We start from the raw sequence: 17,858 nt of genomic DNA, 5'->3' as shown, positions 1-17,858 counted from the left end.
CCTCTCAGGGGGGCCGACTGTGTCAGCGGTGTCCGCCTCCTCTCAGGGGGGCCGACTGTGTCAGCGGTGTCCGCCTCCTCTCAGGGGGGCCGACTGTGTCAGCGGTGTCCGCCTCCTCTCAGGGGGGCCGACTGTGTCAGCGGTGTCCGCCTCCTCTCAGGGGGGCCGACTGTGTCAGTGGCGTCTGCCGCCTCCTCTCAGGGGGGCCGACTGTGTCAGTGGCGTCTGCCGCCTCCTCTCAGGGGGGCCGACTGTGTCAGTGGCGTCTGCCGCCTCCTCTCAGGGGGGCCGACTGTGTCAGTGGCGTCTGCCGCCTCCTCCTCTCAGGGGGGCCGACTGTGTCAGTGGCGTCTGCCGCCTCCTCCTCTCAGGGGGGCCGACTGTGTCAGTGGCGTCTGCCGCCTCCTCCTCTCAGGGGGGCCGACTGTGTCAGTGGCGTCTGCCGCCTCCTCCTCTCAGGGGGGCCGACTGTGTCAGTGGCGTCTGCCGCCTCCTCCTCTCAGGGGGGCCGACTGTGTCAGTGGCGTCTGCCGCCTCCTCCTCTCAGGGGGGCCGACTGTGTCAGTGGCGTCTGCCGCCTCCTCCTCTCAGGGGGGCCGACTGTGTCAGTGGCGTCTGCCGCCTCCTCCTCTCAGGGGGGCCGACTGTGTCAGTGGCGTCTGCCGCCTCCTCCTCTCAGGGGGGCCGACTGTGTCAGTGGCGTCTGCCGCCTCCTCCTCTCAGGGGGGCCGACTGTGTCAGTGGCGTCTGCCGCCTCCTCCTCTCAGGGGGGCCGACTGTGTCAGTGGCGTCTGCCGCCTCCTCCTCTCAGGGGGGCCGACTGTGTCAGTGGCGTCTGCCGCCTCCTCCTCTCAGGGGGGCCGACTGTGTCAGTGGCGTCTGCCGCCTCCTCCTCTCAGGGGGGCCGACTGTGTCAGTGGCGTCTGCCGCCTCCTCCTCTCAGGGGGGCCGACTGTGTCAGCGGCGTCTGCCGCCTCCTCCTCTCAGGGGGGCCGACTGTGTCAGCGGCGTCTGCCGCCTCCTCCTCTCAGGGGGGCCGACTGTGTCAGCGGCGTCTGCCGCCTCCTCCTCTCAGGGGGGCCGACTGTGTCAGCGGCGTCTGCCGCCTCCTCCTCTCAGGGGGGCCGACTGTGTCAGCGGCGTCTGCCGCCTCCTCCTCTCAGGGGGGCCGACTGTGTCAGCGGCGTCTGCCGCCTCCTCCTCTCAGGGGGGCCGACTGTGTCAGCGGCGTGTGCCGCCTCCTCCTCTCAGGGGGGCCGACTGTGTCAGCGGCGTCTGCCGCCTCCTCCTCTCAGGGGGGCCGACTGTGTCAGCGGCGTCTGCCGCCTCCTCCTCTCAGGGGGGCCGACTGTGTCAGCGGCGTCTGCCGCCTCCTCCTCTCAGGGGGGCCGACTGTGTCAGCGGCGTCTGCCGCCTCCTCCTCTCAGGGGGGCCGACTGTGTCAGCGGCGTCTGCCGCCTCCTCCTCTCAGGGGGGCCGACTGTGTCAGCGGCGTCTGCCGCCTCCTCCTCTCAGGGGGGCCGACTGTGTCAGCGGCGTCTGCCGCCTCCTCCTCTCAGGGGGGCCGACTGTGTCAGCGGCGTCTGCCGCCTCCTCCTCTCAGGGGGGCCGACTGTGTCAGCGGCGTCTGCCGCCTCCTCCTCTCAGGGGGGCCGACTGTGTCAGCGGCGTCTGCCGCCTCCTCCTCTCAGGGGGGCCGACTGTGTCAGCGGCGTCTGCCGCCTCCTCCTCTCAGGGGGGCCGACTGTGTCAGCGGCGTCTGCCGCCTCCTCCTCTCAGGGGGGCCGACTGTGTCAGCGGCGTCTGCCGCCTCCTCCTCTCAGGGGGGCCGACTGTGTCAGCGGCGTCTGCCGCCTCCTCCTCTCAGGGGGGCCGACTGTGTCAGCGGCGTCTGCCGCCTCCTCCTCTCAGGGGGGCCGACTGTGTCAGCGGCGTCTGCCGCCTCCTCCTCTCAGGGGGGCCGACTGTGTCAGCGGCGTCTGCCGCCTCCTCCTCTCAGGGGGGCCGACTGTGTCAGCGGCGTCTGCCGCCTCCTCCTCTCAGGGGGGCCGACTGTGTCAGCGGCGTCTGCCGCCTCCTCCTCTCAGGGGGGCCGACTGTGTCAGCGGCGTCTGCCGCCTCCTCCTCTCAGGGGGGCCGACTGTGTCAGCGGCGTGTGCCGCCTCCTCCTCTCAGGGGGGCCGACTGTGTCAGCGGCGTCTGCCGCCTCCTCCTCTCAGGGGGGCCGACTGTGTCAGCGGCGTCTGCCGCCTCCTCCTCTCAGGGGGGCCGACTGTGTCAGCGGCGTCTGCCGCCTCCTCCTCTCAGGGGGGCCGACTGTGTCAGCGGCGTCTGCCGCCTCCTCCTCTCAGGGGGGCCGACTGTGTCAGCGGCGTCTGCCGCCTCCTCCTCTCAGGGGGGCCGACTGTGTCAGCGGCGTCTGCCGCCTCCTCCTCTCAGGGGGGCCGACTGTGTCAGTGGCGTCTGCCGCCTCCTCTCAGGGGGGCCGACTGTGTCAGCGACTGCCATTAACTTGCTGAAAAACAAGATAAAAGTGATGTAAAGTCGACCTGCAAACGTGATTCTTTAGGTCAGTACAAATACGGCAATACCAAACTATTTTGGTGGTTTAAAAAAAAAAAAAAAAAAATTCAGTCCTTCATTTTAAAAAATAAAAACAACAAACTTTGGATTGTGTCGTTGGTGTGTTTTCTGTAACTTTTATTTTTCTGCCGAGATGTTTTTTTTTTTTGGTGTTATTTGGAGGTGCACAAAGTATCTTGATCACTTTATATTTTTTAAAAATCTTTCTAGGAGACGGGTCCTGACTGAAAAACTTAGGGCTTTTTTTTTAGACGTCCGTGATCATCGGTCCGATCTCGGATAACAATGTACAGACCGGCCACGGGTCTCCCGACTGGAGCGTGAAGCTGTCGGAAGAGGCGCGGACGGTCCGTACATTGTGATCCGAGATCGGACCGATGATCATGGACGTTTGAAAGAGCAATAAGGCTGGAAGGAGCCTCTAACGCCGATAACACGGTCACTAAAGAATGATCTGATTTTACTTTATTGCTTTTCTAGGGCGAATTAAAGTAGGAAAATGGCAAAGAAGAAAGGAAAGAACCTTCCTGTGCAGGAGTCTGCGGAGACAGGTAGGAAGAAGGCGTCCTGCACGGCTGCCATCTAATGTTCTCTCTCCATCCAATTAATGATCTTACACAAGGCCAATCAGATCAGTTATAAACTGTGCTAAGAAATGTCCTGTAGCCTGTGAGGAGGAGTGAAAGCGGCTCTCGCATTGTATGTCTGATCCTTCATCCTCATATCTGGTAGATCCTATGTTATCTACTGTATATAGAGGTGTTATCAGTCATTGTACAGGAGGAGGAGGTGAGCTGTGACATCACCTATTGTGACTGGTGGATCTTCTGTTATCTACTGTATATAGAGGTGTTATCAGTCGATAACAGAAGATCCACCATTCACATTAGGCAATGTCACAGTTCACCTCCTCCTCCTGTACAATGACTGATAACACCTCTATATACAGTAGATAGCAGAAGATCCACCATTCACAATAGGTGATGTCACAGCTCACCTCCTCCTCCTGTACAATGACTAATGATACTGCTATATACAGTAGATAACACAGGATAACACCTCTATATATAGTAGATAACACAGGATCCACTAATCACAATAGGTGATGTCACAGCTCACCTCCTCCTCCTGTACAATGACTGATAACACCTCTATATACAGTATATAACAGGATCCACCATTTACAATAGGTGATGTCACAGCTCAGGAGGAGTGAAAGCGGCTCTCGCATTGTATGTCTGATCCTTCATCCTCATATCTGGTAGATCCTATGTTATCTACTGTATATACAGGTGTTATCAGTCATTGTACAGGAGGAGGAGGTGAGCTGTGACATCACCTATTGTAAATGGTGGATCCTGTTATATACTGTATATAGAGGTGTTATCAGTCATTGTACAGAGGAGGAGGTGAGCTGTGACATCACCTATTGTGATTAGTGGATCCTGTGTTATCCACTATATATAGAGGTGTTATCCTGTGTTATTTACTGTATATAGCAGTATCATTAGTCATTGTACAGGAGGAGGAGGTGAGCTGTGACATCACCTATTGTGAATGGTGGATCTTCTGCTATCTACTGTATATAGAGGTGTTATCAGTCATTGTACAGGAGGAGGAGGTGAACTGTGACATTGCCTAATGTGAATGGTGGATCTTCTGTTATCGACTGATAACACCTCTATATACAGTAGATAACAGAAGATCCACCATTCACAATAGGCGATGTCACAGCTCACCTCCTCCTCCTGTACAATGACTGATAACACCTCTATATACAGTAATTGTACAGGAGGAGGAGGTGAGCTGTGACATCGCCTATTGTGAATGGTGGATCTTCTGTTATCTACCGTACATAGAGGTGTTATCAGTCATTGTACAGGAGGAGGAGGTGAGCTGTGACATCATCTATTGTAAATGGTGGATCCTGTTATATACTGTATATAGAGGTGTTATCAGTCATTGAAATCTTGTCTGTGATGATAACCAGACTTCTGAAAAGTGATATGTACAGAACAGGGGGCATGAGTCTAACATAGTCTAGCTGATGGTGTGAATATTGTAATATGTATTAAGTTAAATAAAAAATAGGTTTTTACTTTCCCCATGAAATCATCTAAATAAAAAAAAAAATAGATGACTTCTGATGATGTATTCCCTTTAAGTTACATCAACACAGATTTGCTTCCAAGCTTTCTGCATATTATTTGCGGCTCAATCCACACTTGTCACATCTGTATTTTGTTGCCAATTTGCATCAGATTTCACCGTTTCGCAAAAGGCGAAGCAGGATAAATTCTGCCTGGGTTCACACAGACTTTTTCAGCAATATGTAGACAAGGTTGCAATCTCATTGAGTTACGCTGCTGATTCTCTGCACATAAATCTGTCACTGTTTGAGGAAGCACTGTATTTACCTCCACAAGCAGCAGATTTGCTGTAGATTTTTGCTGCAATATCCGTGCTGAATCCTGCACAAAAAAAAGTCCAAACAATTTTTGGATTTTAAAAGTCTGCTTTGCATTACTTTTTCTGCATGGGAAATGTCTGTCTGCAACATGTGGGTGAGATTTAGAGTGTAATCATCTGCTTGGCACACACTGTATTCCTCTGCCGATTTTCCACTTGCTGATCCACTGCAAAAAATTGCTGTGTGTCTCCAAAATTTGGTGTGGATGGACGCAGCATAAGGCTCCCTACCCCGTGGACTTTGAGTCCTCAATACAGATTTGTCTTTCAGGACCAACGTGCAAACATATCCGGAAAGGAGTGGACGAAGGAGTAGTGAAGAGGGCGCTGGTCAATGTGGAGTGGAACGTCTGTCAGGACTGCCATACAGACAGCAAGGAGAAGGCCAGCTCCGAGGAAGAGGAGGATGTGGTGTGGATCTGTCTGAAGTGCGGTCACAGGGTGCGACTTTGCTGGGTTTGGGGGCATTTTCCAACTTTAGGCAGTAGCTTGTTTTTCCTGCCTGTGATCTAGGTAGTAGGATCTGTGCATTTTTACTGCCTGATTCCCCCCTCTTTCCTTTAATCCTAATAATGGGGGTTTCTACACTCTTACCAGTAGACTTGCTGAATTCTCCATCTTGAGAACAGCATGAAGATACCTGCAGATCTGAAGTTTTACTGGTCGGCCATACCAGTAGATGGGCAGCCACGGACGGGCCGGGTCTGCTCCTCTCCGATCCGTGCTATTCCCTCTTTTTAAAGGGGTTTTTCTAGTTTCTTAAAATCCATGACTAAAGGTAGTGATCTCTTACTGCAGCCCCCCCCATCCCCTAACCAGGTCCTGCTCCGCTGTTGCCCTTCTTGTGAGTTATTGCCTGCACGTCAACAGCGCTGCAGCCAATCCCCGAGCTCAGCGGCAGTAAAGCCTCGTCCCGTTGACTCTGGGAAAACCGATGAGCTCAGTTATTGGCAGAAGAGCTGTCCAGGTGTCTTCAGCGCTGCAGATAATTACAGACTCAGCGCTGGACTTGGTGAGGGTGAGCAAAGCACATGTTGTTTTTTTTTTTTTTTTTTAGCAATATGCTCCTGAGGAGAGGGATTTTCTGAAACCATCAAACTTCTTTAAGTTGTCTGTGCATAACGGCGCTTTCTGCTCCATTGACTTGATACAGAGATAAACCGATGGGACCCCCCCATCCACAGGAGCAGAAACTCAGACTTTAGGTTTATCGTATATCTAATAAGTGCAAGGTCAGTCCAATCATCTCTATCACAAAATCCTCTACTTGGTGCCACGTTATCTTGCCTTTCTCTGGCTCCTGCAAGGTGGGGTTAAAAACTTTAATGGTATATTGCAGACCCTCCAGTGCCAGTTTACAGATCTGACGCACTAAGGTTCCATTCACACAACTGTATTTTTGGCCCTTGGGGAAAAAAAATGACGTCTGGAACCAATGTTATTCAATCAAGTGTTTTTGAGTTTTTTTTTTTTTTTCCCCAAAATGTGCAAGCACCAAGTGTCTTCTGTATTTCAGGTGACATTTGCCTATTCCAGTCTATGGTCGCGCATAGACTTGTCTTGTCTAGTAAGTTTTATTCACTGCAGATGTATAAAAAGCGCCGGCCGTACAGATAAAATCATTAGTTTTATTCTGGATGACAATAGGATTTTTTTTCTTGAAAATGTCGTCCGTGTGAATGACGTCTAAGGGACTCGGATAAAGAACTGAGAATGGAGCAGTTTCTTTATTACAACCAATTCCGGGTCTAATTTTTTAATTTGATGGCTAAGGGAAATGTCTCCAGTGTGCACAGGTCACCTAGGATGTATGTAACGGGACCCTGGCTGCAAAGTAACTAACATTTCTGTCCTTCTCGCAGGGCTGCGGCAGATATTCCGAGCAGACACACGCATTAAACCATTACAACACCCCCAGATCCGAGCCGCACTGTCTGGTGCTCAGTGTCGGAGACTGGAATGTATGGTAAGAATCCAAATATGATCAGCTGCAGTGTAAAGCATAGAGGAGACACTAATAAACAAAAAAAGAGAAATTCATAAAGATTCCAGGCCATGGCGCCATAACTATGTGCAGAATGAGGAGCGACCATGGATCGAATGTTTGTCACACTATTGGATAGAAGATCGAGAAACTTCATATTCCTGATATTTCTTCCTTTTCCTATTTTCTGGAAGGTGCTACTTATGTGATAGCGAAGTCGACCACAACTGCTCCGGGCGGCTCCGCCAGCTGGTGGAGTACATCCAGAAAAAGTCCAAGTCTAACGTCCGAGCTGGAGATAAAGGTTTGTGGACGTGCAAGGCTTCCCACTGCATCGTCGGATGCCCCTAATCGCTGATGCATTGCATAGTCTGATGCCTGTTATATTAATATATATATATTATTGTCCTTTTTTTCACTTTAAAATTACAAAAAGGTAAATGGGCAGATGCAATAGTTTGGACACCCCAGGAGATTTGTGTGCTCAGATAACTTTGACCAAGATTTCAGACCTTACTTAGCCTGTTACAGTTATGGCTTGTTCACTATCATCGTTAGGAAAGGTCAGGTGATTAAAATTTCCCAGCTTTATAAAAAAAAACAAAAAACAGCCTCCTCTAACCTTTTGCCAAAAAAACAGCAGCTATGGGTTCTTCTAAGCAGCAGCCTAGCACTCTGAAAATGATGGAGGCCCCCAAAGCAGGAGAAGGCTATAAGACGATAGCAACGCGTTTCCAAGTTGCCCTTTCCTCGGATTGAAATGTAATTAAGAAATGGCAGCAAACGGGAACAGTGGAGGTCAAGATGAGGTCTGGGAAAACCAAGCAAAATTTCAGTGAGAGCTGCTCGTAGGATGGCTAAAGAGGCAAATCAGAACTACTGCTTGACTGCAAAAGACCTTCAGAAAGATTTAGCAGACTCTGGAGTTGTGGTACATTGTTCTACTGTTCAGAGACACCTGCACAAATATGGTCTTCATCGAAGAGTCATCAGAAGAAAACCTCTCCTGCATCGTCATCAAAACATTCAGAGTCAGAAGTAAGCAAAGAACATGGGGAACATTTCATGAAGAATGGATTCAATGAAATTTCAACAAATTCTTGATGTAAACATAACACCATCTGTAAAAAAGCTGATGTAGAAAAGAGGATGGCTTCTACAAATGGATAATGATCCTAAACGCACATCACAATCCACAATAGACGACCTCAAAAGGCGCAAGCTGAAGGTTTTACAATGGTCCTCAGAGTCCCCTGATCTGAACATCATAGAAACAAAAAAATGTCTAGACCAGCATGGTGGCTCAGTGGTTAGCACTGCAGCCTTGCAGCGCTGGAGTCCTGGGTTTGAATCTGCAAGGAGTTTGTATGTTCTCCCCGTGTTTGCGTGGGTTTCCTCCGGGTACTCCGGTTTCCTCCCACATTCCAAAGACTTACTGATGGGGCCAACAATCTAAATTCCCTATCGGGGACAGTGATGATAATGTGTGCAGCTGCGGATTGTGTTAGCGCTATATAAAAATAAAGATGATTATTTATTAAAATAGCAGACCATGCAAGACGGCCCAAAGAAGAATGGATGAAAATCCCTCAGACAAGAATTGATAGACTCTTGGCTGTCTGCAAAAAGTGTTTGCTTGCAAAACGGGGGTTCTACTAGGTACTATCCATGCAGGGTGCGCAAACTTTTGCATCTGCCCATTTTCCTTTTTTTCATTTTTAAAATGTTAAAGATGGAAATATTTTTAAATTTTTTTTTTTGCCTAAAATAGGAAATGTGTCATCTGTAACTTTAGGCCTTTTAGAGATCATTTCAGCTTCAACTTGCTTAATCGTTCACAATAACAGTAATTTATACCAGAGGTGCACAGACTCTTGCATGCCGCTGTATTTTTCTGTAACGTGATGACCCAGCCTTAATTGCTGCTGTCAGAAATAGATCCCGACTGCTTTTCGCACACTCACTCTCTACTTGTGGTGTGCATATGCTTTCTTTTTTTTTTGGCTGGTAGGTTCTTGTGTGAGGGTTTGTAATTTTTCTTTTTTTCTTTAATGTTTGTGCAGAAAAGTCAGCGTGTGCACATTACCCTAATTCTGCAGGCACAGTCTGCTCCTCCTTTTCTTGTAATTTTTTTTTCTTTTATTGAAGGTGAAACGGATGAAGTTATAAGCCATAGCGATAACATCGAGGAGAAGGAAACGCCTCAAACAGGCGAAAACTCCACAAAGTCCACCACCAAAGTGGAAAAAACAGTCGTCGCCGAGGCAGAGAGCAAGGAGATCACTGTTAAAGGGCTCAGTAACTTGGGGAACACCTGCTTCTTCAATGCTGTCTTGCAGGTAGGAATCTGCAGACGGTCGCCATCTCTAGAGTCAACAGGTGGCCTGCATGATTGTACGATTTATAGATTGGGCCCTTGTATGCCGAATCACATTGTCGGAGTTTTGTTAGGACTGTTCTCATTATCACCAAAAATAATGAGTGATTTTTTTTTTTCTTCTCTCATTTAAGAATGTGTCGCAGACGCCAGCATTACGAGAACTTCTAAATGAATTGAAACTTCCAGGGAGAACCGTAACTGTACAAGTGCCCGATACCAAGCCAGTAAGTTTTTTTTTTTTTTTTTTTTTTTTTTTTTTTTTTTTTTTTTCTAGCAGTCTTTCCTTCACAATTTTTTTTTTCTTATAAATATTCCTCTCTTGTGATCTGGTCTTGGTTGATCCCATGAGCAGGAACTTCTAGACCAGATTCCCACAATAAGTAATGTATTTGATTTGTTTTACTCTATCGCCTCATTGGGGGACACAGGACCTTGGGTGTTATGCTTTCTGTCCACTAGGAGGCGACACTATGCTTATTTGATTTGTTTTTTTTTTCCCCTGTTGCGTATTTACATGCAGAAAAAAACTCAGAGCGCATTACAGTTCGTTCTAGAAAAGAGTATGTGTTTTTTTTTTTTTTTTTGTTTTCAGAAACTGACCTGCAAGGGGGGGGGGGGGGGCTGATTGTTGTTGTTTTTTTTTGTTTTTTTTTATTATTATCTGTTTCTCTACATATGTATCTAATTATCAGATTTCTCCTTGTGGACTTGTGGAATATTTGCAGATAAAATAATTAAAAAAAAAAAAATGCTTGTGTGCTTCTGCAGTGTATATGAAATAAAACCCGCCACATGAGGACTTTATCAAAAAACTTTTTTTTATGATAGGTTATTGAGCAACTAAAAAGTTTCCAAAGCAAAGTTGTTTTATTGAAAACGTGACATGATAGACAGAATGAAAAAAAGCAATAAAAATATATAATAAAATCGCAAGTAACCTTGATCAGCTAATTGGTACAGAAATTCCTACAGCATCCAAAACTCACCAAATAGCTGTTGTGGAATATTGACCTTAGTAGTAGCCAAAGTAACGGGACAAGAGTGGTGGCGGTCGGCATTTTTGTACCTGACGTGGACATTTTGTGTTTTCAGGCTTACCAGGTGACGCTGGAGCAGCAGCAGGGACCCCGAGAGGTGACGCTGGAGCAGCAACTGGGACCCCGAGAGGTGACGCTGGAGCAGCAACTGGGACCCCGAGAGGTGACGCTGGAGCAGCAACTGGGACCCCGAGAGGTGACGCTGGAGCAGCAACTGGGACCCCGAGAGGTGACGCTGGAGCAGCAACTGGAACCCCGAGAGGTGACGCTGGAGCAGCAACTGGGACCCCGAGAGGTGACGCTGGAGCAGCAACCGGGACCCCTGACTCTTGCCATGTGGCAATTTCTGACTGAGATGGAGACTAAAAAAGGGGTAGTGACCCCTAAAGAGCTCCTCTCTCAGGTCTGTAAAAAGTGAGTATGGACTTTTTTTTTTTTTTTTTCTTCTCAATTGTGACCCATCAAGGAAATGGTCAAGGCTTCATTTACATCATGTGTGATGTACGTCTTTAAGCCAAATAGTGGCCTCTGTATGGTTGATATGTTTGTGTAGCTTGAAAAACTAAAGCTGAGTACAGTGGACTTCACCATTCCTTAGAAAGTTATGGAAAGAAAAAAAGACTCTAGAGGCAATATACCTCATTGTATGTCCCTCCAGTGGATACTTTTGGAATTTTTCCTGGTGTAACTGTCCAAGAAAGGCCGGTTCTGTGATTTGTGCACTGCCTAAAGGTGGCCATGCACAGGAGATAAGTGTTGACCAAACATTCGTTCAGTAGACAACGATCTCTCTCCCGTGCACACGAACGCACTAAGTGAGACGAGGTTAGAATGTCTTTGATCGCTGCGTTGAAATTCCAATTTTCCTATCCTTCTGTCCCCTGACATTGTGTGTCGCAGGGGTCCCCATGTGCATCAAAATGTTGACTGGTCCAGCTGAAATCAGAGGCCTTAAAGTGGTTGTCCCCTTTCAGAAAATGTAGGTCCTTGGGTATAGCTTATTATAGAACAAACTGCGCTTTACTCACCATTCCCGCTTCCGGCGCTGAGTCTCCGCCGCTGCTTTTGGCGTTTGATATTGACGGCACATGGCAACGGTCAGCTTAAGAGGTCCGAGTTGCTGATCACAGTGGCTGGCTTTCGATCTAACGTCAACACTGCAGCCAATATCTAAAGGGGGTTTTACACATAGTGATATCGCTAGCGATGTCGCTATAATGTCACCGATTTTGTGACGTTATAGCGATATCGCTATGTGTGATACTTACCTCCGACCGGCTCCCCCGCTGTCCATCGCTGATCGCGCGAGAATGTCTGGCTCCATTTCTCATCATCAGCATCCTGCTGGGGCTTCCTGCTGTGACGACGGGCGACGTGTGGAGGCGGGCGGGAGGACGTCAGGATCGCTGTGTGTGAAAGGTGAGTATCGTGCGCTGCGTCGCTGCTGCATCGATGTGAGGTCTGCCTGTGTGACAGCTCACTAGCGATCATGTAGCGATGCACCAGCGATCCTGACCGGGTCGGATCGCTGGTGCATCGCTAAATGTAAACGGGCCTTAACACCGGGAGCAGCAGCTGAGACTCCGCCGAACCCGAGGATGGTAATAATCCCTTTTGTTTGATCCCAAGTTCCATTATTGGAGGAAAACAACCAAATGACAAGTTAATAGTAAGGAGAGGAGTTTGGTTGGATCTTCAAAGCCTTTTTTTTTTTTTTTCCATATTCGTTTATGCATATTGCATAAGAACAAAGAAGATTTTTGCTTTCTTTATGTTTCCCTGTAGGAATTCTGGTGTGTTTTTTTTCTTTTAGGGCAGTGCGGTTCAGAGGCTACCAGCAGCAGGATAGCCATGAGCTGCTCCGCTACCTCCTGGATGGGATGAGAGGAGAAGAGATCCAGGTATCATGTCCGTCTTACCAGATCCACAATGGTGCAGAGCAGTACAGTGAAGACTGCTATCGCTGTAGTAATGGCGCCGCTGTAGTAACATAATACCTCCGCTTGGGGACCATTCACATGTTCTGAATTTGCAAATAAGAGACCTGCATCAAAAGTATTCACACCCCGCTGTGAGAGCCCAATTCACATACATCAGAAAAAAAATCTGCTTCCATCCTGATTTACACTGCGGCAAAAATCATCCATGAGAAGAACGACCATGCTCTCTGTCTTCTCGGAAAAACTGCAGTGGTTCCCACAGCGCAGCACCTGCACATCTCTGGCAGAAATCTGATTGTCCGGTTTCCAGTTATACGCAAATCATCCCGCGTGCAAATACTTAATTTAGTTCCTCTCTGATCAGCAATTGAGAAGCATTATTTGCTGTACGATAGACTACCTCTCCGTGCTGCACAGACTTGTTTTAGGGCTTTCCTATTTTAGTATAAATGGGAGATTGCATTATCTATCTTCTCACACGTATACTTGTTTGTTACAGAGAGTCTCTGCCGCACTTTCAAAGGCATTAACTGAAGATTCAGAGAACTTGGATGAGGAGGAAGTTAAAAAGCTCATTAAAGGTACATCCGACTATGTCACTCGTTATGATAAATTCACAAATGGCAGAATTCAATTCCATGCGTCACTGTGGGGTTGTGTCTGCAGCTTGTGCTCAGATTTCTGTAAGACACATGTATATAGATGGGTCCTTGATAGAAATCTATGACACATACGTGTGCGTGTACTGTGCTGGGTCAGCGGGTATCACTCCTGCCACGACGCTGCATTCATCGGAAGATGGCATGAGTCCCAAGTGCTGGATGACAACCTTTGTGTTAACTCACAAAAATTGGGGACACGTTCCGTGTGAATACCGGTTTGTGGTTGCAGTAATGTGGGTATGAACATTGCTAATCTCTTTTATTTAGAATGTGAGAAAAGAAGAGTTATCCCCAATTTTGTGGATCGCTTATTTGGAGGCGAGCTAACAAGTACGATAATGTGTGAGACGTGCGGCACGGTATGTTCATTGCACCGCTACTGTATGTTTTATAGCGGACTCTTCTAAATCCCCCCGCAGCATGCAAAATATGATGGGATGAGTTTTTAATCTTTTAAGGATATGTGCACACTGAGAATTTTTGCTTAAAAATACTTTTTCTGATGGAAACTGCTTCAGAAAATGGAGAGTTTTTGGAGAGAGTTTTTGGGTTCCCTCCATTTTTTTAAGTTGTTTTTAGCAATATTTTTAATCCAGATACATATTGTATAATATCATGTAATATGCATCGACTTGTATACCAGACTAAAAAATCTCTGGAAATTTCCGGCTGCAATATATTTATATATTTTTCTATAATATGAATTTGTTTTATGCACAGATCTGCAGAAAGAATTAGTCCAGATGTTGGGATTAGGCAAGACCATAGTAATGCATGTTAGAAGTGCGGTGTAGGCTCCTGCTGCAGCTTGTTCCTTCACTGCCAGAGACTGACCTGATTTTGTTTGAGAAGGAGGGGATAAAATGCTGGATCTCCTGGAAACAGATGAATTTATACAGTCTGTATTATAACCAGAGACTAAATAGGATCAATGTAGAGGCGGTACCCAAACACCATCAGTACTATCTTTTTGTTTTTTTGTTCCTTTTCATTCCTGTTAGAACCTGTCTCTTCTTGTCACTCCTAGATTTTGGCTGTTTTGTCTCTGGCTGAGAGGTCACTTGCTGAGATAGAAACCTGCCACCCAATGAAACATAAAGAGAACCGGGGAAATTAAGCTTGTTCAGGAACTTGGAGATTTAATTTGTGTGTCTAGTCTCCTAGCTTGTAGTTTGTTTTTGTTTTTTTTTACATTAATATGCTGCTTAATTTACAAATGTTGTGATATTAGTACATCAAATAAACATCCTTTTATTTTTTGTCACTTCAAGGTAACCTTGGTCCATGAGCCTTTTCTTGACCTATCTCTTCCTGGCCTGGATGATACGGTGAGAATAGTTAACTTGCAGGTCCTGTAATGGGCACGTCACTCGCGCCACATTTTTATTTTATTTTCTAAAATGAATGACAAGGAAGGGGACTGAAGTAATAACCTCTAGGTAGTGGAGTATGATCAACATATAAGGAGAGGAGCTGCGGGAATAAAGTAGCCATAGACTGGACACATGGAGCAATAAATGCTATGACTACTAGCTTAGTCTACCAATGAGAAAGTAGAATGTTGCTGCTGATTGCGGAGGTTTGCTATAGTCATGGCCAAAAGTTTTGACACTGACAGTGTTATATCTTTTAGACAGATATTTCTATGGTTAATTAAGTATAAGTATTTCATGAGTTTTTAAACATTTATTGAAAAAGATATCAAATTTATGTGATGACTCGATATTTACATTGCTGTCCCTAATTTTTCAAAACTTTTGGTCTTCCCCGTGGCAGCTAAATATCAGCTCTGGGACAAATCCTGACTGGTGACCACTAGTTCTCGTTTCATTAGTGCTTGGCGTTTACCAGTTCTGTGATTTTTTTTTTTTTTTTTTTTTTTTTTTTTTTGTGTGTCCACCCACTATTTGAAAATTGACCAAAGGTTTTCATGGGATTGAGATCTGGACAATTTTCTGACCATGGACCCAAAATTTTAATGTTTTCTTCCCTGTGTCACTTAGTTAGCACTTTTGCATTGTGACATAGCTTCCATCATGCTGGAAAGAGCATTGATCATTACCAAATTGCTCCCGGACTGTTGGGAGAAGTTACTCTTGGAGGATGATTAGATCCCATTCTTTAGTCATGGCAGCGTTCTTAGGCAACATTGTGATTGATCTCCTCCATGGATGACAAGCCCCCTCACATGAATGGTCTCAGGAGGTGTGGAGGCACAGGGGTCAGTGGGTGCCCTGGTCAGCTAGTTGAAACCGCATGGACCAGGGATCATCCCACCAAAATCCCGCTTTCCTTTCCCCATGGGCGTAATACTACTCAGACATCACAGGGTGCGGGTAAAACAGTGTGGCAATACTTTATTGAACCACAAAACAGGCAAATAACACATAATTGCAGGGTCTCAACCTTCCGCTCACTCTCCGGGATAAGAGCAGCTGTTACTTCAGAGGTTTCAGGGCCGACTACCCCCGACTGTGGCACGCACAGAAAGGAGGTGACGACAATCCATTGAGGTACAAAGCCAGTTGACCAGAAGGTCGCAGCCTGGCTTCTCCGAACATCTCCATGGAGCCAGGTGACCGGTGGGTCCCATTCCTGGCTTTCCCAATCGTATCCATGTGACTCGGCTGACCGGTGGGTCCAAATCCTGACTACCCCAAATGAATCCATGGTTCAGCGATGGTAAAAGGTGCAGATCTCTTTTTCCAGCCGGGGCTGTGGTCCTGTAAGCTGGCATCCTGTAGAATGACAAATCTGTGTCCCTCGTTATGGAGCCATGATGTCTTGGCTGCTGTCCTGTAGAAGAGTCTCTGGTTCTTTTTGATCTCTGGATCTCTTGGCTGTGTTGATGTCTGGATGGATTATATATATCTGGAGGTATCTATCCTTTTTATAGTTAACAACTCTGCTTCAAGCCAGTATTCACAGGTAAAGGGGAAGAATGGAGATGAGATGAACTTGCTTTGTTTAATCTATTTGCATAGTTTTTTGCCCCTCTGTTTTGCAAGTCAACAAACTAGCTGGCTTGGGCAATGTGTAACCAGCACATCAACAAACATCATTGTTCAATGACCATGTATAACAGGCTAACTGTTATACAGAGGGTGGTACCTCTTCCTCGCTTCAGTTTGTTTACAGAGCATGAGAGGCCCCCCGGGTTAGTACACATGGTAAAACTCTCACCACATTATATTTAACTAAACAAGCACCCAACTAAAGTGCACACCAAAGGAGTGATAAGGGGAGGAATATACAGGTGCCGTCATGGGCTCCGGAAAAACTGGCTACCGGTAAGTAACCTTGGTGTTTTCCCGTCTCCCATGACCGCACACTTGAGAGACTTTTGTAGAATAAGACACCTTAGGGAGGAACCACCGCTTGTAGCACCCTTCTACCAAAGGTTAGGTCAGTAGAGGAAGATAGATCAAGTTGGTAATGCTTAAAAAAGGTCGAAGGTGAGGACCAAGTAGCGGCTTTACAAATATGCTCAATCGATACCTCAGCCTTCTCTGCCCAGGAAGTAGCCACGGCTCTGGTGGAGTGAGCCTTGATGCCTTCTGGAACCGGAGTGCCACTTGCAGAGTAGGATAACATAATGGTCTACCTGATCTATTTGGCAATGGTACTCTTAGCTACCCTGTATCCTTTTCTACTACCCTGAAAGGCTATAAACAGGGACTGATCTTTCCTCCACTGACTAGTCAATGACATATATTGTAATATGGCCCTCCTTACATCCAATGTATGGAACTTTTGCTCCCCCGGGGTTTCTAGGATTATTACAAAATGATGGTAAAGAGATCTCCTGAGTTCTATGAAACTTTTGGACCACCTTGGGGAGGTTGGCCGGGTCTGGTCTTAGAATCTCTTGGTCATTCAAGATCTGCGTATATGGAGGGCATATAGATAGAGCTTGTAGGTCGCTCACTCTACGGGCCGAAGTTAAGGCTACCAGTAATACAGTTTTAAGTGTGAGTACATTTGGTGACAGCTCTTGCAGTGGTTCAAAGGGATCTTTGGTTAAAGCCTCTAAGACTAGATTCAGGTCCTAGGGTGATATCTTTGGGATAATGACCGACCTCGACCTGCCACAGGACTTTATGAACTGGGACACCCACCTATTGGATGATAGGTTGCAGTTATATAGGGCCCCCAGAGCTGAGACTTGGACTTTGAGGGTGTTAGTGGCTAACCCGAGTTGCAGCCCCGACTGTAGGAATTCTAGGATCGGTCCCACTGGAGCTTCATCCCCTAAAGTTTCCCCCAGGAAGCCTAGGAACTTTTTCCACGTTCTACCATAGATTTGGGATGTTATAGGTTTCCTACTCTTCAGGGTGGAGACTAACCCTGGTGAGAATCCCTGGCGACTCAGTAGCGCCCTCTCAAATTCCAGGCTGCCAGATGGAAGCACTTCACCTGAGAGTGGACCACTGGTCCCTGGGAAAGCAGGTCTGGAACCTCCGGTAATATCCATGGATCTGTCACTGACATGAGTCTCAGAAGGGAGAACCAAGGCCGCCTCGGCCAAAACGGAGCTATAAGAATTATTCTCGCTTGATCCTCCCTGATTTTCCGGACTACTACAGGGATCATTGTTATCGGGGGGAACGCGTAGGCCAGGGAGAACTTCCAGGGTATTTGTAGGGCATCTACTGCGAAGGGATTTTCTTTTGAATTCAGTGAGCAGAACTTCCTGACCCTCCTGTTGCGTGAGGTGGCGAACAGGTCTATTTCCGGTTTGCCCCAAGCTTGAACTATTTGTTGGAAAACTTGGGGATTTAGGGACCATTATCCCTGTCTTAG

At 47.2% G+C, this 17,858-nt stretch overlaps 1 protein-coding gene across 3 annotated transcripts in view; it reads left to right on the top strand.

Moving 5' to 3' along the window:
* USP16 (ubiquitin specific peptidase 16) overlaps positions 1-17,858 on the top strand; it is a 36,767-nt gene that overhangs the window by 1,163 nt on the left and 17,746 nt on the right. For all 3 annotated transcript variants that reach the window (XM_073584590.1, XM_073584589.1, XM_073584591.1), the window contains exons 2-12: positions 3,064-3,134; positions 5,324-5,493; positions 6,915-7,018; positions 7,231-7,340; positions 9,185-9,375; positions 9,548-9,640; positions 10,509-10,867; positions 12,267-12,354; positions 12,893-12,974; positions 13,323-13,414; positions 14,327-14,383. In XM_073584590.1, coding sequence (XP_073440691.1) covers positions 3,083-3,134; positions 5,324-5,493; positions 6,915-7,018; positions 7,231-7,340; positions 9,185-9,375; positions 9,548-9,640; positions 10,509-10,867; positions 12,267-12,354; positions 12,893-12,974; positions 13,323-13,414; positions 14,327-14,383 — 1,398 coding nt within the window. In that variant the 5' untranslated portion in view covers positions 3,064-3,082. The remainder of the gene's footprint in view (positions 1-3,063; positions 3,135-5,323; positions 5,494-6,914; positions 7,019-7,230; positions 7,341-9,184; positions 9,376-9,547; positions 9,641-10,508; positions 10,868-12,266; positions 12,355-12,892; positions 12,975-13,322; positions 13,415-14,326; positions 14,384-17,858) is intronic.

Source organism: Dendrobates tinctorius, unplaced genomic scaffold (assembly GCF_039654945.1).
Source record: "Dendrobates tinctorius isolate UK_male_01 unplaced genomic scaffold, ASM3965494v1 ptg000084l, whole genome shotgun sequence".
Lineage (NCBI taxonomy): Eukaryota > Metazoa > Chordata > Amphibia > Anura > Dendrobatidae > Dendrobates > Dendrobates tinctorius.
Note: the sequence above shows the minus strand (reverse complement) of the source record. Positions and strands in the feature narration are given on the sequence as shown.